The 23134-nt window shown below is 35.0% G+C and overlaps 4 protein-coding genes across 8 annotated transcripts; 3 read left to right on the top strand and 1 right to left on the bottom strand.

Moving 5' to 3' along the window:
- Positions 1-517: 517 nt before the first annotated feature.
- On the top strand, positions 518-6889 carry LOC100678426 (DNA-binding protein RFX7). Of its 3 annotated transcripts, none has more exons than XM_031922632.2 (6): positions 518-1797; positions 1873-2127; positions 2206-2395; positions 2461-2674; positions 2778-2923; positions 3013-6889. In XM_031922632.2, exons 1-6 carry the CDS (start codon positions 1457-1459, stop codon positions 5653-5655), a joined length of 3789 nt encoding a protein of 1262 aa, XP_031778492.1. In that variant the 5' UTR covers positions 518-1456; the 3' UTR covers positions 5656-6889. The 3 variants fall into 3 exon arrangements, with proteins under 3 accessions (XP_031778492.1, XP_031778491.1, XP_031778490.1); XM_031922631.2 differs by having other exon boundaries at positions 2206-2398; positions 2781-2923; XM_031922630.2 differs by having other exon boundaries at positions 519-1797; positions 2206-2398.
- A 2482-nt stretch (positions 6890-9371) lies between these two features.
- On the bottom strand, positions 9372-15199 carry LOC100122938 (ATP-dependent zinc metalloprotease YME1L). Of its 2 annotated transcripts, none has more exons than XM_031922636.2 (12): positions 14909-15176; positions 14279-14416; positions 13769-14194; positions 13409-13685; positions 13105-13199; positions 12781-13024; positions 12571-12703; positions 12260-12497; positions 11923-12165; positions 11698-11844; positions 11463-11618; positions 9372-11400 (listed from the first exon to the last, which is right to left on the bottom strand). In XM_031922636.2, exons 1-12 carry the CDS (start codon positions 14933-14935, stop codon positions 11206-11208), a joined length of 2319 nt encoding a protein of 772 aa, XP_031778496.1. In that variant the 5' UTR covers positions 14936-15176; the 3' UTR covers positions 9372-11205. The 2 variants fall into 2 exon arrangements, with proteins under 2 accessions (XP_031778496.1, XP_031778497.1); XM_031922637.2 differs by having other exon boundaries at positions 10696-11400; positions 13421-13685; positions 14909-15199.
- Positions 15200-16512: 1313 nt separating this feature from the next.
- Positions 16513-20397, top strand: LOC100122927 (mediator of RNA polymerase II transcription subunit 16). The gene is made up of 14 exons (XM_001606487.5): positions 16513-16900; positions 16984-17130; positions 17219-17417; positions 17494-17740; positions 17824-17979; positions 18045-18220; positions 18325-18640; positions 18728-18935; positions 19017-19191; positions 19269-19418; positions 19494-19704; positions 19780-19889; positions 19978-20120; positions 20194-20397. Exons 1-14 carry the CDS (start codon positions 16839-16841, stop codon positions 20318-20320), a joined length of 2427 nt encoding a protein of 808 aa, XP_001606537.1. The 5' UTR covers positions 16513-16838; the 3' UTR covers positions 20321-20397.
- A 327-nt stretch (positions 20398-20724) lies between these two features.
- Positions 20725-23126, top strand: LOC100678358. 2 transcript variants are annotated; one of them, XM_031922639.1, is made up of 10 exons: positions 20725-20914; positions 20990-21161; positions 21250-21440; positions 21514-21647; positions 21724-21865; positions 21940-22009; positions 22082-22197; positions 22273-22345; positions 22430-22621; positions 22689-23126. In XM_031922639.1, the coding sequence occupies exons 2-10, from the start codon at positions 20991-20993 to the stop codon at positions 22986-22988; spliced, it is 1389 nt and encodes a 462-aa protein (XP_031778499.1). In that variant the 5' UTR covers positions 20725-20914; position 20990; the 3' UTR covers positions 22989-23126. The 2 variants fall into 2 exon arrangements, with proteins under 2 accessions (XP_031778499.1, XP_008209950.1); XM_008211728.3 differs by having other exon boundaries at positions 20725-21161.
- Positions 23127-23134: the final 8 nt, after the last annotated feature.

The raw sequence follows: 23134 nt of genomic DNA, 5'->3' as shown, positions 1-23134 counted from the left end.
AATTAATTGACATATCTTGAGGTATTTAACCTAATAAATGTAGAAAAGTACTCGAAACGTAAAAAAAATTACAAAAAAGACTGATGCGCATTCGATCAGAATTCCCGGCTTGTAAAATGAGCGCGCGCGGCGCGCAAGTGTTGCGTGACGCTGGCGCGCACGACCGCAAGTGTCAAAAATTGATCGGTGGCATGCAGGGTGCAAGTGATTCTCGCGCACCGGGACGCGCTTTCGGACCTTGGTACCGTCTAGTGATCGCCGGCGTTAATATATACATAATCCGACTCGTGGCTCTCCCCGGGAGTTGCTGGGGCCTTATTTCGCTCGCCCGCAGTCCTATCACAAGTAACGCCCGAAATCCTGCGCAGCGAAATCAAGCCGGTGCATGCAGGCCGCGGGGACTCTTGCGATTATTATAAGTAAATACATATACCTATATATATGTGCGGTGTATACATATACGGCGGACTCGCGGGAGCTAGGGAGAGAGGGACCGCGGCGCGCGCGCGTAAAAATGGCGAGACTCGATGCATTCCGCGCTGAGCGCTGACCGTCCGAGTGCCGAACGCGCGGTGCATCGACTCCTGGACGCCTGGCCCCAGCTGCCCAGTGCGGATACCCGACCCTCCGTCGGGCGTCGCAGCGCTGCGCCTCAAGACACCAGCATATATATCTTATAAGTAATTGAGATTCGAGAGTCGAGTCGAGTAGACAGGCCTGCATCAGGCCGCAGGCGCCAGCGCCGCGGGCCACGCTCACATCGGCTCGTCTCCTCGTCTCTTGTGAGCGTGTATGCGTGTATGCGTGCGCGCCCAGTCCGTTGATGAGAGGACCGCCGAGAGGAGAGGACCAGGGATCTAGAACGAGTTCCGCGATTGATCGGGGGGCATACAACACACCGCCCGGACTGCTTGCTTGGTGCTATTGTTGAGCCTCGCGCGCGCGAGGAACAGCTGAGCCATGTCGTTCAGGCAGCTCCCAGCCATGTCCCAGCCGCTTCCGGGAGGCCAGTGAGCCCCACAAGGACCTGCGCGAGCGGACTCCGCGTGAGAGCCATAAGAAAGAAGGCAGGAAGCTATTAGTGCGAGAGTGAGACAGAGAGAGAGAGAGAGAGAGAGAGAGAGAGTGAGCGCGCAAGCACGGCATTAACAGGGAGAGAGAGGGAGACGAGTGACAGAAAACGGTTGCCCGAGTAGCGCCTCGGTAAATGGAGCCTTGGCTCGGCTCTTCCTGTATTCGTCGAGGCTCGAGGAGGCGGCGCGCCGCTATCCACCTGCGGCCGAGACTGCACCTGCAGCTATCCTGGACGACATGCTTGGCGAGCCCCGTCTGGCTGCCACTGTGCTCGCCGTCCTCGTCACCTGCTAGCTGCTAACCTGGATAGTCCGGACTGGCGGGAGCCGGAGTAGCTGGAGCTACCGGAGCGGAGAGGAGGGAGCGAAAAAGAGCCGGCGCCATGAGTGCCCAGAGCCAGGGCTGCTCGACGCCGATCAAGCTCGAGCCCGCTGCTGCTCGAGTCAAGAAAGAGCAGCTCGAGATGCTGGCTGATGCCCAGGCCACCACCGATGCCAGGCTCCACCTGCAGCAGCAGCCAAGGCTTACTGGAGTCAACTGCATCACCCCCTCCGCCCAGTCTGTCCTGCCTTCGCCCTCGCCCTCACCCTCCCTTGCCAATGGCTACCCTACCACGGACTTGCTGCACGACATCCTCAGGGCAAGCAAATTGAACAGCCTGGCTCATCATACTCCTGCCGCCAAGAATGAAAAGATACGCCTCATGATTGAGGACAGCATAAGGTATGACTTGTTGCTTCATCCTGGCTTGGCTTGGGGACATTCTTCCAATTAAATTTGTATTTTTTCAAATCACAGCGAAGAGTCAAGATCTCGAGTGCATGATATTTTTTCTCAAGTTGAGCAGCTGAAATTGGAAGAGAAGTTATTGCTTTACCTCAAGCTTCCAATATCTCTGACAAATCCCAATGGTACCGTGGATCCTCTGAGGCAACCTTTGAATCCACTGGGTAATCGATATGAGATTTATCAGACCATAATGTGGATTAAAACACACCTTGAGGAGGATCCAGAAGTTTCATTACCAAAGCAAGAAGTCTACGATGAATACAAGTAACAATATTTGCTTGCAATAATTTCATTATTCATGTTCAAATACCAACTAGGAAATTAAATTAAATCTTATTTCAGTATCTTTTGTTCGAAAAACTCCATGAAGCCACTTTCAACTGCTGACTTTGGAAAAGTCATGAAACAAGTTTATCCTCGGGTTCGACCTCGTAGACTGGGTACCCGTGGCAATTCTCGGTATTGCTATGCTGGAATGCGAAAGAGAATCAAGCTAGACCCTCCAACATTACCTTCAGCAACCGCTACAGAAGTGGTAAGATTTAAAAGTAATGACCAAGATCATGGAATTAGAAAAAAAAATGCTTTTAATTGCAGGGTGAAGATGCAGAGCACAATGTTACTGAAGAAATGCTGGGAGCTGCTTCAACAATCATTCGGGAATGGGCAGAATTTTTATTGGAAACCAAGTTTCCAACACTCTGTGCTTTGGGAAAGTATCTTGTTAACAATCTTTATGTTGATAGTCGATCTTTGGCTGCTGTTTGTATACTGAGTGCTTCAGGAGAAGCTCAACCTGTGACAAAAAAAGGTTGGTAAGAAAAATGGTACTTGAACTGGTTGAATGCACTCAAGTAAATGGTTTTTATTACATACCTATATATTTTTTAACAATGTGGAAATATTAACTGCAGCAGATGAGAGTCCAGGATTACCAGCAACGCCTACTTTAGTAAAGATGGGAAAGCTCAGGGAAGCTCAACTTCAACTGCAGCGGAAACTTCAACAACGAGAGCAAGTGCGCGATCTGAAACATCGACATCTTGAAAATGTTTTGCAGGTGATTCATTATATTCGTCTTCCAAATAATAAAAGTATGTGTAGAAGCATAGTGATGTTCATTGTGACAATGACTTTTTAATTTTTCAGAGTCAAAACAATGAGAAAACTGTTGATCAGAATAACGAGGGCGTCGGAAGTGGGAACAAAAAAGGTAAAAAGGGTAAAGCTAATGTGAATCACCTGGCACAAGGTACAAACGCGTCGAGTAAAATAAACGCAACAGCCGTCGTTTCAGCCGGCCGACAGAAGAAAGTTCTTAAAAGCAACAACCAATCCTGCAGTATCTCCCTGCAGTCCAACTGTGATAATCTAGTGGTACAATCGATTCAAGACGAGCAAAATAGTAGCACTTCTAGGCTAGTGACGAGTGATAGCGCAATTTCGCCAAGAGAAATAAAGACAAAATATACGCGGAAACGTGCAAGCTCGAGTGTAGCCCTGCAGGCCAGCAGCGAATCGAGTCCCGAGAAGCAGTTGAAACTTGTAGAGGCTCAGCAAAATGCCTTGGAAAGCGTAACGCGGTCTTCAACCCCGGGATCTAGGCTCTCTTCAGCTTCAAACCAGCAGTCTGCAAAGATTTCAGTGATACTAGCTAATAATCCGAAAGCCGCCAAGAGCAACAAGACTACCGGCGAAGCTGCCGTCGCCCCTCTCGTCAATCAGCCCATTAAAAGCTGTGATAAAGAATTATCTCTGTGTTCCAACAATTACTCCAAGTCGAACGGCTACTCCAACGGATCTGATTTACCGAGAAAAACGAATTTATTGACAGAGAATGAAATTCGCCTCTTGCAAGAGAACTCGAGTCTTGCCAGCGTAAAAGGCAAGCTTGGCTCCATCGACAGTGATGCTCTCAATGATTATTTGAACGGAGGTAATAACTCTCAAGAACCGGAAGAAGAATTGATGTTATATTTTCAGCAAAGCAACTCGTCAAGCTCGGATATGGAGCTAAGCGGAGTTGTCGCTGAAACAGAATTGGCCTCTAGGCAGGACAAAGTATCCCAATTGAGAATCATTCTGCAAGAAAATCTGAAAGATTCAGTATTACCGGCCAAAAAAGATAGTTTGCAGAGCGTAGTCGCAAACGAAAAGCAACAAACTTTGCAAAAGCACAATTTGATACTACCGACTCTGCTCAATAAAAACAATAACGTTAATACAAGACGTCGAGTCAGTTTCGAGACGAATACCGTCGAGCAATCTCAGGATAATGGAGGCAATGCAAGCGCGCTCAACAGCAACACCGTCCCGCAAAGCCCCAACACTCGACGAAGGATCTTCAACTTTACGCCCATTTCACCTGGTCCACAATCCCCCATCAATGGACGTGCTTCGAAATCGAATTCTGCGAATGCTAGTCCCTTCGTGTCACCTCGAAACACGCCAGTGCCACGTTCCAGGAGCAATTTGCAAGGAAGTTGTCGGTCTCGGGGCTCGCAAAAAATTCTCTCTCGCTCGATATCATGTAACGTACCTTTCACGAGCAACAAAAATGAAACCTTTATTGTGCCTACTACAGGATCTGAAATAAATAGGCACGTTCATTCGCCTCTTGCCGTCAACAACAAAGCGTCTCAAGCTTCTCAACTTGGACTGCAATCTCTTCAGCAGGATCCAGTGCCCAAGTCGCAAAATCTACCTTGCGCTCCCTTTCTCACTGATCTCGCTTCTCAAGAGCCTCAACTGCTCATCAATTACCCAAGCCAAGAAAATCTTCAAGAAATCAAGAATGTCTATCAGCAGCAGAAGCATCAACCGACCGATCAAGAAATTAGTGATTTATTGCAAAGTGAAAGCGAAAAGCAGCAGTTTGTCAAGGACCAGCTCTTTCGCTCTCAATCTGTACCGCTACACAGGATGGTGAATCCTGCTCTTCTCTCGCCAATCTCATCGCATCATACGCCAACGTTCCTTAGTCACAGTTTTAATCCGTCTACCAATAGTTCAATAGCTCCAACGCCAGTTCCGAGTGAATTCAACGATTTTGGTTCGATAAGCCAGTGCGATAGCACGAGCTACTTGATTGAGGTAGATCCACTAGTCACCGCTGGTCAACCGTTCCTTATGGAGGACAAAGAGATGATTCCTGATAACTTGAATAACATATTTGACATGCTAAATCAAGACTCCGAAATCTTGACAGAGAGCTCTACTGACAAGGAGCGAACTGAAACTTCAGATCCGATATTGATGAATTCTTTATCTAGTTTAAACGATCGTGCGCTTTTGGAGAGTTCCAGCAGCGAGCTCTTGGCTAACTGGACAAATGGAAATACTGCAGGCAACAACAACAGTAACAGTAACAATACTTGGGTGAATTCTGCATCAAATAATGCTCCCAAGATTCTGCATTCGCGCTCTTATCCAAACACGCCTTTGCCCATACCGAATTCCTCTTTCACGGTTCAATATCCGGAAGATAGTAACGGTTCCAAATCATACCCGACAACGCCATTGCATAATTTACAGCAGCAGGAAACTTGGACGGAGAGTAACGAGCCAATGCTGTTTAGTCCGACACTCAATACACTGAGTCTTCACAGTCAGACTGGGAATATTGGCAACGTATGTCCCACTAACGTTGAGTGCAATGTGGGCGATTTCTTGGAACCCGACATGACGAACGACGATACCGATGATCTTGGCTCCCTCGGTAATTTCGAGGGCCTGCAGGATGTCGGTGCACTCTCGCCTTTGTTTACAGAAGTTGTGGAATCAAATCACTGAGGACTAAGACTTTTAATGAACAGTAACCGAGGTCATTCCTTGGAATGTGCTAGTGAGTTTTTAATATTCGACAATTTAAAAAAAAAATGAAATTTATCGGTTTTAAATTGTATTATATATGACAATTGTCAAGTTCTTCATTAAAAGTGCTCATTGTTTCGAGAGATAGGGACCAGCTTTTAATGTCGTCTTGTTAGTTAATTTTTTCTTGTTAGCATTATGCCTCGAATCCAATATTTATACATTGAAATTTTCTAGTAAATAATCATGTCTTGATCGTAATCGAGCGATAAGAGATTTTTTTTAATGATTCAAAATTAGCGACAGGTTGTTTATAACGGCTGGTCTAGAATTCGATAGTATTATCGAGAATTATTTCTAATATCACACAAGTCCTTGAAAAAATTTCTTTGTAAAATGACCATAATAGGTCTTGCATAAAATCTGTTGTAAAGATTTTTAAATAATACAGTGCTTGCACTCTAAACCAACATTTTGTTTGTTTAATTACCTCATTTTCAAAAGTAATATAAATAAAGTACTCATATTGATCATTTGATTTAGTAGTGAAAATAGAAATACAAACTTGGAAATCGCAAGAGCTTTTAAAATTAAAAAATTCTCACATATTATATTATACAGATTTATTTTAAGTAGGTTTTTTATATATCTCAATTGATTGAATACTTTATTGTGTACTACTATATTTGACAGGGCAATTTTTCAAACTAAAAGAGATTTGATTGATAATAGTATATTTTGGACAAAATATTTTTAATTATGTATTTTATTGATGACTGTGTAATCTGTTGTACAGAAAGACACAAGTTCCGATGTGATCGACTGATTTAAAACTTAAAAACAAACAACTTTGTACCAAAATTTTTCAACTCAAAATGACCAAATAATTCTCATTCTATCTCTTTTTGTTTTGTGAATAACCCTCACGTTATCCGTACCATTACGGTTAATATACATATATAAATACTTGAATATCGAATGGTTGTTGAAAAAAAAAGGAAAAAATTTAATAAATGCTAATGTAATGTGATGTGAGTAGTTGAGTTCTGAAAAATTCCATTGGCTGCGCGTCATTTAAATTCACACTATTTAAATAGAGGTATAAAAATAAAAAATTTTAATTTTTATCTAGTCGGATTAACTCACGTTCGATAATCGAAGTGCATCAATACAAGTACTAGGGTTGGTACGAAGATGTGCTCTAATGATTCGCGGCGTTTAAGGACAATAAGTTCTCGTTAAATAACAAATGACAGCAAATAAGAGTTGGAAAAATAAAAATAAAATAGAAACAAAGATTTCTGATTGTAAAGTATGCATATCTCGGAATTTTGATGACAGCTTGTAATGAATGTTGAGTAGCATTGAAAAGTACAGAGCAAAATAGCTACTTGTGCAAAACAACGTGACGACCGTTATGAAAAAAGAGCATGCTAAACTATAATTGTTGGGAAGTGTTTCAGATTGATAATGACGAATGAGAGTAGCAAATTGCACTTGAACTTGTCTCAAGATAAAATTAATTGTGTATACTACGTTTTTCACAGACGTACCACATATTATAGACTCGATTATTTAGTTTTGGTGTAATTGTGTAATCATCAGGGTTGAACGCCCTTGCAACAATTGTATGAAGATGTAGGTTGCGAGATTAGGCATTTTAACGTATATATATATATATCTACCGAAGTAAATTTAGAATTTGCAATACATAGGATACAACGCTGAAATTATCGTAACGCATAATAGGGTTTTATTGTTGCACAAGCGGTTTATTAAATCCTATTAATTTAGTGTTATGGTTCTTTTGGCCGAAGTACATAAAAGTAGATAAACAACATGCACGACTATGACTTGAAATTAATTTCCGTAGATGCGTCCCATAAGATGCACTTGTAGAGTTCATACCGTGACTCATTATACATAATCGTACGCGTAACTCGAACTAATATGGTCATTTTCGAAACTTGACAAGTGCATCCAACAAAATAGTTGTTGCGATTTCGTCTCAATTTGAATGAAAAAAGAGCCGAGTCGTGCCTAGTTCTTTAAGTGTGATTCTTGCGATCTATATAAAGTAGTGGCGATTATAAAGCAAAATACCAAGTCGGATTATAGAATTATCGAGTAGTAACGCGCACCAAATCCTAATCGGCTATTGCAATTTCAACCGCATTGTAGACGAGGGCTATGCAAAGTAAAAACTAGTTGTGACGTACGCCACCTGAAATGCACATCTCCGCACAAGTCGTCAAAAAATAATGAAATATAAAGCCTTTCTAAAGTACGTAATTTATTATGTAATATTTGTGAAAAATGCCTTATCGTTTAAAGCGACTTTAAAAAATAGAGTCGTCCAGATTGTTTCTTTGTTTGATTCATACCTACTAAAATCTCCTTTGAAATTATCAAATTTAGCCGTGGTATTTTATATTTGATACTATAATCGTGAAGATTCGAATGTTTTTGTTATTTTCTCAATAATACCTAACAAATTCACATTTATAATATAAAAAATCTCTTAATTAGTAATAGGTTTTTTTTAATTCAATTTAATGAATGACTTGATTGTTGTTGGTAGTGATCGTCTATTCTTGAGAATTTCAAGCTTGTTTTAGAAAATCACTTTTTGTTTGAAATATAATAGAATAGCATAAAAATCGTCGTTGTTGTGTTTCAAAAGTGTACATGAAATTTGAAAAGAAAAGCGAAAAAGTGTCAGTATAACATTGACAAAGATGATGAAAGAGGAATAAGAAATAATTTATTATTATGTTAAAAGACGAAGAGCAGATCTATATATAATTCAAAATTTTTATAGTTAACGGTTATTCTAGTATATTTCTAGAAGTTTATAGCCAGTTATTTCGTGTGCGTTATAAAATATTTGAAACGCAAACGAAAAGCTATTGATACTTCGGATACGAATTTACATACAATTATATGCTGTAGTGTATCAAATATGCTCTTCAATCTTGAAAACTTGATTCAATCTGTTATAAATTAGACCGCATCACAAGTATGACGATTATATTTGCTCAAGATATTTTTTACCATGATTTTTATGCGCAATCGATTGCAACAAACGTCTTGGTCGTAGACCGTAAGTTATCGTCTACTCTTTTGTTCTTGAATTCATCGAATACTACAGATCTGATATTTAACCAAGATCCAAAGCAATATATTCAATTTACTTGACTTGGGGAAACTTGTTTATTAATTTATATATTTTTTAAAAGTATTAAATTTTTGATTAAAAAAAGGATTGAAGTGATCAAAATCTTTCAAGATATTTTTAATTTGTGCTGGCAAGGAGATAATTCTCCGAAGAATAAAAACAAAAAAAAAGAAAACGAGTGTGACTAAGACGTTAATATTATTTTCTGCTTGTACTTATATAGAACTGAATCGTATGTCCAAATAATTTTTGTCTATTTTATAAGTAGTTGTCATATTCTAGAATATTTATCACTTCTTTTTTACGCTAGAATCGTCCATCATGAAACTTGACTACTATTAATACGTAAAACAAAAAAAAAGTTAAGCAAATCTAATGATTTAAAGAGGCGTAGTTTTGAAAAAAAATTGTCTCAAAATTTCGTCTTCCGGCTGCATATAATGTGGACCATTGCTCTGCATCGAAAATTGTGATCCAAATGCGAAAGCCGTTGAATGAGCTAGCGAATTCTCGAAGACTTTTCATTTGTATTTTTATAATAAATCGTAAAAAGCAGTTTATTTCCATCATATTAGTGTTACGTGCTGCATATATAATATACATACAGCTAAAGTCAACGCACTTGCGTCTGATATTATAATATAATTCTTGATAGGCATTATTTTTAAACAAAATAGCACATTTTTCAATAAACTTTTAATTTTGAAATTTTAAACACGTACTGAGCGAATATAGTCAACCTTTATATCATAACAAATAGCGTACTTTGAGCTTTAAAAAAGAAATTTTTCAAACAAAAAAAAGAAAAAATAAACGAATGTCGAATATTTGTGTTTGTACAAAACACATTCTATTTATATAGTACGAACATGCGCTACTGATAATATAATGCAAAGATGAGAAACCTATTATTATTATTATTTGTATTGATGATTTAGTAAACTGTGATATTTGCATGAGTGCTTATAGATATGTATGGAAATGTACATATTCTCTTGATTATTTGATTTATTTTTTACTTGATTGTTTTATACGAATGTATGTATGTCTGATGCCAAGTCAAAAATGTAGAACAAATCTGGTGCATTCTTGCAGTTTTAAGCCATTCTGTCGAAGCATCAAATCAGCGACCCCAAGTTATGTAAATGTATCTAGATTTTCCAAACGAATCGTACGTACAATCTGTAAAAATCATGGCCATGAACTCGGAAAAACAACTGCTAGAATCCAACGTTGTTACGAGTATTGCGAAAAGCCAGATTTTTCCTGGACCATTCAATCAATAATTTTCAGACAAAAAATTTATTATAAAATGAATTTTAAAAAAGCACCGGCAATAGATAATTTGCACGAATGTTTATAGAATTGTAAACTTGAGTAGTGATAATATAATAGTTGAATAACGTTCTTGAGGTAGAAAAAACGTAGATAGGAATACGCTAAGTCTAAGAAATATAAATATATATATGAATAAATAAATATATATAATTTTTTATAATTTATAATTAATATATATATATATATGATAAATAAAACGTTAATATTGTATGGCCTAAAATTAATGCACGTATTGTTTTTGAAACAAGATCCAAATCAATTATTACGTTTCTGGAGCCAAAAATCATTAACTTGTTCTAGTTTTTAAGTAGGAGCTTTTTGAAAGTAATTCTATACCTAAAAGTTTCGATCACTTTATCTGTTCGGTTTGTCGTCTGATTGGTCGGTTAAAAAGGGTACTACTAACTAGTTATTAAAAAGATGAACACTTGTTTTGAAAATGAAAACGCCTCATTATTTGCAGTAAACTATCATATATATAAATCATAAAAAGCATATCATTCTTTTTAAATTATTGCTTTAATAATTTTTGAAACTATAAACAAGTAATCAAAAACGTATGATTTACATTTTTTTAACTGTAAAAATTATATATATATAGTTTTCAATGGTTTAAACAGTTTTTAAATTAATTTTTTTATAAATAGATTGTAATTGATTTAGACTTATATTATATATGCATAACGCAGATAATGACCTACAATCTGCTTTTTTATTATAGTATATGATGTCAAGTCGGTTAGAAAGAGAACATGTGCTTTCAAGATATAATGATATGATGTTGCCTGAAATCTAGACTGTTCAAGTAATTTAACATATTAATATAGAGAGAAATGTATATCATTTTAATTTTGCAAGTGTACTTGTGGAATGTGTTCAACATATTTTCCGTTATTATACAAGATTGAATAATTTTTTTCTTTTAATAAAAAAGCAGTCTAGAGTTAAATGAAATTATCAAAGTAAAGCAATATTCTCGAAAATAATGACACCGGTCCAAAACAATATATATTTTACATGATGTTATTCGGTACGTCGACGACCGTTCGGTTCACATCGTTGGCAGTTTCGTGTCGCAATTTTTTTCCACTTACGAGTGTCTTGACATCTTCTGCATCCAAAGTTTCATATTTTAACAATGCCTCAGCTAATAGCTTGTGTTCTTTACTATGATTTTTTAAAATTGCTTTAGCTCGGTCGTATGATTCCTTGAAAAAAAAATTTCCAAGTTAAATTTTTGAATTACGTTATTCTACGCTTCTTTTCTTACCTGTAAAAGTCGTCTAACTTCATTATCAATTAACTCTTTTGTGCTCGCACTGTAATCGATACCACCCTCCTCTCCTGGATATCTAATTACCCTGAATCCAAACTTTTCCGACATGCCATACACCCGAACCATTTCTTCTGCAATTGCTGTAGCATTCTAAAAAAAAATAATCGATCCAGTTGTTTTCAAGTGTGTGTTTGATAAATGAGGATACTATTACATCAAAAGTATTTACCACAAAATCACTTGAAGCTCCGGATGTAACTTGATCTTGTCCAAATATAAGCTCTTCTGCGGCACGACCACCCATAGACACATCCATACTTGCAAGCATTTGTGCTTTGGTCATCAAATGTGTGTCTTTGTTGGGAAGAGACTGGGTCTAGGGATGCGAAACATGTTAGATTTATAAATCTTGCTGGTTTAAATATTATGTACAGCAAATTATTGATATACATACATATCCTAATGCTTGTCCTCGCGGTAAAATTGTGACTTTATGCAAAGGCACAGCATCTTTCGTAAAATACGATACTAGTGCGTGACCTCCTTCATGATACGCAGTTAGACGATTTTCTTGTTCGTCTAGAATTTTCTTTTTACCTTCAGGTCCCATTATAACTTTATCTTTAGCACGTTCTAAATGATCCATCGTCACATATTCAGCACCTTCAATAGCAGCTCGTAAGGCAGCTTGGTTGATCTATGATGAAACAATGATTTTATAAAATGGCAATTCATCATTTAACAACTAGTGGTTGTACATGTTGTCGGATTCAACATTTCAAGAGGCATACCATATTTTCTATATCGGCACCGGTAAATCCAATAGTTCGTTTTGCTAACAGCTCGGCATTAACGTCGCGAGTGAGAACTTTTCCTAAATATAAATCTATGATTTCTTTGCGCTCCATCAAGTCTGGTGCTTTTACTGTAACTTCTGAGTCAAAACGGCCAGGCCTTAATAACGCTTTATCGAGATCTTGACGCCTATTAGTTGCTCCTATTACAATTACTCCCTCATTTCGGTGAAATCTAGGTGAACAGATGGGATCATATTATCATTCATAACTTGTCTAGAGACAGCAAAAAAAAGCCGTTTACGTACCCATCCATTTCTGAAAGAAGCTGGTTAATAGTTTGGTTAGCATGTGGATGTATAACAGAATTTGTACGTTTTGCTCCAACTGAATCTATTTCATCTATAAAAATTACACAAGGAGCATGTTCCTTGGCAGCCTCTGAAAAATATATTTTGGTTAAACACAAACCAGTCATTGCAATATTTGCAAAATAAAAAACCAATTTTGATACTTACTGAATAAATCTCTTACTCTACGGGCTCCTTGACCAACAAATATTTCATCAAATTCTGGTCCAGCTGCATAAAAGAAAGGCACACCAGCTTCCCCTGCTACGGCTCGAGCTAAGAGAGTTTTACCTGTTCCCGGTGGACCAACAAGTAATACTCCTTTCGGCAATTTTCCACCAAGAGCTGAAAATTTATCAGGATTTCTCAAAAATTCCACAACATCCATTAACTCGGACTTGGCGTCTTCTACCTGTAAGAAATTGATAAATAAATTTGTTTGTATCTGTGTTTTAAATTAACAATTTTTCAGGAGTCTCTAGTGCTACTTACCCCCTTTACATCATTAAATTTTACATTAATTTCTTCTGGATCGACTTGTGACTTATTCCCAAGTTTCATTTTGAACATACTTCCTTCTGTTGTTGCTGAAAATCAGTCCAGAAAAAATTTAATTGCATGATTTACTTATAGATATTGTAATAGATAATTATAATAATAATTATCATAAAATGTTTTTGCAAAAGCATGTCTATATTTGGATTTTAGATTAAAAAGAACAATTCTTGAATTAGTTAATTAATTATATGATAATTATTAAATTTAAATATGTGTATACATCAAAAGTAATACTAACATTTATACGCACCTATAAAAAAAATAAAAATTATAAGAACTATAACAGTTGTTATAATCTGCTGTGAAAATTTTAATACTTTGTATACTCGTCCAAAAGGTTTTTGATTTCGGCCAGCTAGGTAACCTTCACCAAAAGCTACTTTAATTCGCTGTGGTTCGTCAAGTTTGGCATACTTATCGCCTAGCAGTTTACTCAATTTTTCTATATCCCGATATTCTCTATTTGCTGCATTGCTTATTGCCTCATCACCAGACAATTCTCCCAGCTTGCTATCCTGTTTATTAACATCCAAGTAACAAAAGATAAATATGTGGTTTTTATTTACAATAATGACTGATAAATACACTCTCAACTTACTGATTGGGTGTTTAAACCAATCCATTTTCGTATTCGAGTACTTAATGTAGGATTTCGATCAAGTTCAGCTTTAATGCTACGGTCTGTTTTGAAATATCTAACTTGTGCTGCACTATTGGGGTGTATTGTTAAAGAACAAAATTTTCGTAAAAATCGTCGTTGTGGTTTGATAAAAAAATAAACCGTTTTCAGCTGATTACTATCAGATAGTTGCGATGTAGACAAGCCTCTCTTATTTTCTGCGAAGCTAGAACCAGAAACATAGGATACCTTCCATTTGTTGTTTTTTCTTCCAATTTCAGAACTTTCTGTTTTAGAGAGCTGTTCCAAGATATCCCATACATCATTTCTGCTGATCCTCAAAGGAGTTATTAAATTTTGTATATTTAATTTATCCAAGGCTAATTCATTGCAGCTTTTAACCGCCTGTAACATGACAAAAAGAATAATGAGGGTCAATTTATAATTTATAAAATACTGCATGTTAACCAAACTTTTGCAACATTGTACCTCCGAAAAACTGCTTTGACAAAGTATATCCTCAGTCTTCTTGTTTATAGAATCATTTTTTTGCTTTACTTGAGCTGACAATGGTGTGGCCGATCTTGGTGTAATAGCAGAAGTGAATTGGGTCAGATGATATAGTACCTATGAATGTTTAATTCATACAGAAGTTTGTTTTTAGAATGATACGCAAGCAATGATAGAAATGACAACAAGTATATGATTTATATCATAAAAATATAGAAAACAAAAAAAATTTGGCAGGTTTTACGAATTGCGAAACATGAATTGCAATGTTCATTGTATATATATCATATATATATACACACACACACACATATATATATACACACATCAAGTGTATTGATATATATATGTCAAGCTATTTTGTATTATTGCAAGATACAAAGGAAACTTGCAAGTTGCTAATCTCAAGAGTATAAAAATACAGTCGAGTACTGAAGGTTATAAGACCAGATAGGATTAACAAACTTGGGACCTTGAATTTAAATTCAGTTTATCACATCTCTAGTCTTGACAATCAAGATTAACGCCAGTTTTCTGATTAGCAACACTAAATGAGCTATAAAATAAATGTTCAAGTATTACTTGATGATAATAGACTTATATACATACCTGATTGTGAGATTGCAAAGAAATCATTTCGTAATTTTATATAAGAGGTCCGTAATGCTTTAAGAGAGAAGCAATGGAAATTTTGATAAACAGTATATTTCTTGGGAAAAAGCCTGATTTTTTATATACTTGATTTCATTTCACGCTATATTACACTGACTGCTCCCGCAAGACGTCGGCAACTTTTGCAACGTCGTTCATCGTTTCATCGTCGCTCTGTCGGTCAGGTCAGTCGGTACTTGCCAATCGCGCAACGCAAGGCCAACGGAAGTCATGCATACATACAAGCATATATAAGTATCAAATATATCCCGGATTTTATCAAAATGTGATCATTTTAGGAACGCGAAAGAGAACTTGCGCAAACACGAGAGCGCGATTTATTTAAAATGAATAAACATGCAAGTATGCGTATGTATATTCTACTATTATAGCTTGAATTTTTTTATTGTACGATATTTTTAAATCGTCGATTTTTAAAAACAAATGGCGTTAGAAAAAAATACTTGCAAGGGAACTAATCTCTATATAGATATATCAAGATATACATTCTGTAAATATTGGCTTATAAACTATATTGGAATCACTCTTACATCAAATTATGGACTAGTTCTTGTACTGTCTCTAATTAATTTACGCGTTTAAATTCATGACTTCATGATCTTATTTGATGCTGTATATTATATACTTAAATTGAGCGCCAAATCATATTAAAACCGAAAATGCGACCATGTCTTTTACCGTGACTGTCACGATCTGGACTGCATGTATTATACCATAGTCATTCGTTATAGCAAAATCCTTAAAACTATTCAGAAGAAAATGATTCGCCGATAGGCGGAGTTGCGAACAGCTGTATACACTTCAGGATGGCCGCCATCTTGTTAAAAATCGCGGCATTTTTAAACTGATTTGACAGAGTGATGGAGGCAGACAATCAAAATGACCGTTCTCCAAACGACTTACTTCATCAACAATTTGTTATAAATAAATTATGTCGCTTGTTCCAATTGCTCAATCAGTTTTTCTAATGGCAAACTTGGATACTGCAGGGATCCTTCGTCAATAAGGTTGATAAACCGATGCTGCTCTGATTTACTATTTTTGGTAAGACAACTTAAGTATGCATTCTGTACAATCAGTAAATTTCTCAATTTTATTCACAACAAATCCAGCAATATATGATAATATATACTGATTTGTTACAGCAGCATCGTAATCATGCGTTTGTAAATGTGAAGATAATGAATTTTTAGCCAAGTCATTTTGCTCACAACGATCAAATTTGTTTCAGTTTCTATGTCGACATATAAACTTATTTATCAGTTAATTCATAACAGTGTTCATTGAATTTGTAAATTATTAGATAATAAGTCATTTATTTATTGTAAAAGGTATAATTTCCGATATATAAAATAAAATTTAGTTCATTGAAAACGCTCGTTTTTAAATCATTCTGGCAAGTGACGTCACAATGAAGACAAATGTTTGAAGCGCCACCATGCGGCGGAATATGACTGAAAAAGTTTTCAGTATTTTCTGGCAAATTCAAACTCCTATATATTTTATATCCCGCCGTTGACTCCTTCTTTACACTCTACAGTCTTCTTTTCCTGGTCGAGACGTCGACACGTACACATCGGTACATATCTACGTATGATGTGTACTTAGAGGTTATACCAAGCTTGACGCGAGTATATAGGGACGCATCCAAATAGGCCGGTGTATATTTGTGTAGCCAGCTGATTTTTCATGTTGTCAATTAAGTATCGCTGCAGTGCACAATTTTCGTAATATTTTTTTATAACCAATTTTCCAGCTCAATTACTTGTCATATCTGCAGTAATGAACATTTAATAACTCAAAATTTAGAAGAAATGCATAAATTTTAGAAAGTTCAAGTTATAATATTTATGACTTGGGAGCAAATATGGATTTGCTATATACAGTAAACAGAAAAACATTTGCAAAATCATCTTTTAATCAAGAGAGGTATTTGAAATTTGTAAATAAAGTTGGTTCATCAAAAATATATAACAGAAACATTGAAAACATTAATTATACATTTGTTCCAGTACCCACGATGAGCATTCTTTGTGCTCATTATCTAGTCGAAATATCGTTGCATTCACAGCAACAACAGAACTAAATGACACAAATAGTAAAACATGGGGCTGTCATGTTTATGTCTGCGACTTAAATATGCCATGGCATCCCTACAAGTAATTGAATTTTTCATATTTCATATTAATATTTTATTCTTGAATTTTGACAAAAAATTCATTTATTTTCCCATTTCTTTTTCTCTAGAGTTTTAACTAATAAAGGTACTATTACGGCCTTAAAATGGGATTTATCTGGAGAAAAACTTGTGATTGCGGATTCAACAGGGCTTGTTCAGCTTTGGACATTTAAAGATTATATTTTAAATGAATGGATGCTCATTGGCTCTCATTATTTTCCTGGTGAACATATCTTGGCAGTTGCTTGGTTTCATAATGGAAAAAGGGTATTACAAATCGCTTGATATATTCGTTATTTGCCAGTGTATTTGAAATTAATATGGAATGTATTTCTCTATTTAGACTAGTCTAGTTCCTGACAAAAAAGATAGTACGCTGTACAACGAAAAATTTTCTCATCTTCCTTATGCACCATCAGTCAAGCAGTTTGGTGGAAGAGCAGCTCAGGGAGTTTTTATAGTATCTAATACAGGAATGTTGGGTGCTGTGATGATAACACAAGATAAACAAAATCCTATTTGTTCTGCGACTGAAAGTATAGGAAATATACGCCAAAGAATCACTGCTGTTGACATTAGCTATGCAAAAAGTACATTCAGTTTTTGTTATGTGAACAGCTTGTAATTTTTTAATTTTACTCAACATTCAAATTGCAACATTTTTTTATTACAGATGGTCAATTTTTGGTAGCTGTAAGCAGTGGTAGTTTTACATTACCAATAAGATGTTTTCGGGTTTCTATTCGCAAGACTGACGAACGATGCATTATAGCTTCACAAGCCTTGCCTAGTTTCTTTTTACAAGATGGAGCACCGAAAGATGATTCAAGTATGTGTCTTATGAATTTCACAATAAAAAATGGCATTCTCCTACCAAGAAATTTCTTTTTCTAGCCAATGCCACCATTACACATCTTAAATTTGCTGTATCAGAAACTGCAGATTCGTTAATTGTAGCTGCAAATAATGATGGTAATGGATTTATTGAAGTCTGGGAATTAAGTGAAAAGACCCATCCAGTTCATAAATTGTTTCAATCGAAACCTTGCGGCGAACCTTTCAAAGCAGTTGTAAGAAATTTTTTTATAAATTTAATTCTTCCATGCAACTACAAGTACAAGCATTAATAATACTGAATCATAAATTTTTGAGAAAAACTTATGTGTGTTTTCAGGTCTGGCAACATCAAGCTTTATACAGATGTCTATATTCTATAACAGCTATAGCAACAACAAAATTATCTATAGTCACGCCAACAAGTTATATTTTAGTGACTTTAGCAGACTCTTCGATTCATTGTCTTAGTCACGACGGTTTAAAAGAAATTGCTGTTTCATCATTAAATACTAGCTGGCGTCAGGATGAACCCTTGAACAAATGTTCAAGAACATCATCCACAATTTCTTGCATAGATATGTCATGGTTGGGATGTATATTTTTACTTGTTGATACCAGAGGAAGTTTATATGTTTATAAATTATCTCCAGAAGGTATACATACATGTATATAGAATCAACTTATCTTGATATCTAAAAATTAACCCTGTCTTACTAACGAAGCTGATTAATATGTTGCAGGTTCAGCTATAACATTAGGTTATGCGTGTACTTTGTTAGAGTACTGTTTATTAACAGGATTAGACTGGTTGGATTTACTTTTATGCCTTAGATCATCAATGATTGAAGCATTATGTGAACGTTTTGATGCTTCATTTAATAGACAATCTTTACCTGTACAGCAATATCATTACATGCAGTTTTTGTGCATAAAAATTTCTCTTTATAGGTAAAGTACATACAAATTTAGTAAATAATGTTACTAGCTTGTTCACATAAAATAACATGTATTACTAACATTTTTCAACAGAATGCTTGTCAGTGGACAGAGTAAAGCAGCAGACCTGACTTCGTTATTTATGGTGAATTCAGTTGCAACAGCATTCAAGTCTTTATTAAGGCCATCTGACACTTTTCATGACAAAGTACCAGCTGAACGTTTACCATCTGTTATAACAGATAATATTATTACTGATGTAGACAAGGTAATGTCCAAAAAAAGAAAAAAATTCGTAAATAGCAAATCTCGAAAATGATCACCAATACCATTATTATTTTCCAGGTTTTGCTCCACATTGAACCCAAGGAATTCACAGTAGAACCCATTACTCTACAGTCATTACAACAATTAATCCAGTGGGTAGCAGATCTAGCATTAAATTTATTGGTGAGATTACCCGAACGGAGAATGCAAATGAAACAACCAAGTGGTGTAAGTTTACATTCTACATTTTGTCTCGTTGTTAAAAATGATTTTTATCCAATGATTTTTTTCATATCTTGTTAGTATGAACTCGTCCAAGATCATAAAGCACTTAACATGTTACGAGAACTTCTTGTAATCATACGTATTTGGGGATTATTGCGACCTTCGTGCTTACCAGTATTCCTCAGAAGTGCAGATAATATTGATGTGTTAGGATTATTGTTTCAACTTCTCTCCAAGCTAGTTCAACCAAATGCTGAGACACAACAACAAGTTGATGATCAGTTAATAGGTAAAAAAAAGCACTGAAAGTATTATTTATTCAAATACTCAGACTTGATTATTTACCTGCAAATACTTTTTCCAGATGACTGCTGTCTTTTGCCAAATCAAATAATGATTCCACAAGTATATCAAGCAAACAGTATTACTGCCGTAGCAACTCCTATTTTGTTTTATCAAAGTTTTCCGCTCCAAGTAATAAATTATTACAATTATTTATATTAATAATATAAAAACTATACATCATATACATAAAAATACATAAAATATAAATACATTTTAGTTGGAGTATGGCAGTGAACCAGATTTAACTTTTATACCAGAATTAAATCCAGTTGAAGGATGTATGCATAATGGACAAATAGTTGATGCTGTTAGGCATTTATATTTAGGAAAACAACCTCTTCTTGTAAAACAATGCACTAGGTTTGTTCAATCAATATTTCCAACTTGCATATACTTACTCGAGTGTTTTTAATTTTGATTATTTTTAATATAGGTGTGGAGCAAAATCCCAAGTACATAACACTACAAGGACTGCAGCGATAAGAGCATGGGAGCAAAGGTGGGCAAAAGGTTGCCCTTGTGGGGGCACTTGGAGAATACACAATATGAATCATCAATAAAAAAAAAAGTAATGTAATTTGTACAGTTTTTGATTATATAAATAATACTTCCACAATTTTGTAAGAATAAAAAAAAATAAAAATGTTTGTATAAAAATTAATTTTATTATGTGTTTGCTGTAATTCATTATAATTGTATTAGCTGCATAGATAGACCAGTTGATGAATAAAGCGCGATTTCTCGAATATTTAATATATTTCTGATACTCAACATTTTAAAAACTTTACTTATGACATATTTGACTCAATTATACTCAATTTGACAATTTAATATTTAAATTCGACTCGGGCCCCCTAGTTTGTAATTTCGCCACGTGATTGCGGTGAGGGCGCTTGTATTGTACTATATATATATATATATATATATATATATATACATATATATATATATATATATATAGGTATACTAGGTACAGTAAATATACTATACACAAATACAAAAAGACTATCTTCCGTCGGCGGCGGTCTACACTCTATAGTCTGTTATGGTATTTGAAATCTGGAATTCTGTGAATCAGATCTCAACATACGCAAATAACGAAAGAATATAAAGAAATGCGATACTTCTTACAGTGTGGTGTCCTTTACATATAGGTTAGTACTCTAGTACAAGCTTCCAACTCCTTCAACCTGTACAACATTTTGAGATTGTACCAAGTGTTAACACAGTATGGGAAAAACAAAAAGACAAGTAAGCCAAGTGAAACGTGCCGGGTGCAGGCCGAGGCGACAACGAATAATTCGTCCACTAAATTTACCTCCTGAAATCTGGCAAAAATACCTCTCAACAAAATCGCACAAAGAAAACATTCAACAAACGAATACTTATACTACAGAAATGGTAAGAATAGATTTTTTAAATTATAGTTGTTATAATAGTTATATACAGATAGTGAAAAAATATTTTGTGAATAATTCAATTATTCTAGAATTTACCTGCAAGCACAGCAAGTGAAAATAAATTGGTGATGAAGGATGTCAAGGCAACTAGTTCAAAAACTTCAGTTGGTGCTACCTGCTGTAATTCTGCAGGAAATGAACCAAATATACTCAAGCAATTGTCTGTAAAAATAGACAACTCGTATGCAGTTCAATTCAACTGTCTTTTTTTAAATGAAAAGTAAAACTTGCGTTTTTTAATAATTACTTGACATTATAATTTTTTTTCAACATGATATGATATTCTTTTCCAGCTTGTGCAAAGCTCTAGAAATCCATAAAAGTATTTATGATAAAGTAATGAATGCAAAACAGGCTTTTATCAAGTTTTCAGTCCAAACAGTTATTCATAACAAAGAAAAAGGATTATCAGACCACGTAATTCTTGGTAATACATTCATGTATTGATTATTTTTCTTTTAATATACTGCTAATTAATTCATGATCCTTTGCGTATATTTCAGCGGAATCAGAACTTAATGTTTCATTGAATTTATTAGAAAAACAAGAATTGCTATTATCCAATTTACAGAAAACATTCCGTGAAATCACAGCACCACTATCAGTATTAACTTGCTACAATATAGAACAGGACAATATGCTCAGGTATAATCATGGAAATTTTATTAAAAATCAATTTTTTTCCATATGTTGGTCACACCACAAGTTTCATGTTTTAGACTGTCTGCTTGTTTAAGTAAAAAAGAAAATGAAATAGATGATTTAAAACAAAGAAATGGTTCACTAGAGGTAATTATTTTTATTATTATTATTTCAAGTAGAGCAAAATTAATTACAACTGAAAGAGCTTTAATTTTTCAGATTAAAATACGTAACAATGAACAAAAATTATTGAAGACTAAGCAAACATATCAAAATATCATCAAAACCAAAGATAAACTTCTATCAGATGCAAAACGAAAATGCTGCCTTATGATGTAAGTGACTGTTGAACATTTTTTACTTTTTTGCGTAGTGCCACATGAAACTAACTGTGTTAAAATTTGTTCAAGGAAGCGTATTCGATTGATGAAGGAAAGCAACAGGAGGAAAAATAATAATAATATGGAATCATTAGGAATTCAAGTAATTAAACGTTTGAGAAAAATATTTTTGGATTTATATACATTTCCTAGTATTTTTGCTGCATACATGTACTTTTAATTACAGGCGAAAATTAAAAATCTTGTGGCTGAATCAATAAAACTGACTGAATCTCTAAAAAAAAATATTTTAGAAAATCATACACACAGTTGTACAACATGCAACAATGAACTGGCTGTCAAAAACAAAAATGAAATTATTTTTAATTTGAATAATCAGTTGAAAGATTTACACAAGCAAAACAAACGAAAAGACAATGTAAACAAATTAATTAGTACTTGGAGAATTGTAAATTTCATTTTATAAAAATGATTTTTTCTTTTAGGTAATCCATTCTTTGTTAATTTCCTCAAGACATCTAAATAGGCAAATTGTTGCTATTAAAGAGTCAAGCAAATTAAAAGAAAAACAATGTAAATTTGAAACTGCAAAATTAACATCTTGTATAGATAATTTAAGGAGAAAGCAAGATCGCTGGTTAACAGACAGGTTCTTTCAAAAACGTCATTCAATAATGTTGTTCGAAAAAATCAAACAAATGGAAATACAAGAAAATAAAAAAGCACTTTTTTGTTTTAACAAAATTGAAAAAAATTCAAATGATGCAGTGATTCCAAAAACTTGATATACAAGAAGCATATCATTTATGTAAGTTTGTAAAATAATGATATATGATTAGACTTGTATGTGAACAAGACTGTTAAAACTTTAATGGAATTTTTTAATTATTAACTAGTTAATAAATTTGCATGTACAGAAAAAAGTATTATA

This window comes from Nasonia vitripennis, chromosome 2 (assembly GCF_009193385.2).
Source record: "Nasonia vitripennis strain AsymCx chromosome 2, Nvit_psr_1.1, whole genome shotgun sequence".
Taxonomy (NCBI): domain Eukaryota; kingdom Metazoa; phylum Arthropoda; class Insecta; order Hymenoptera; family Pteromalidae; genus Nasonia; species Nasonia vitripennis.
This window is presented reverse-complemented; position numbering and strand designations above follow the sequence as displayed.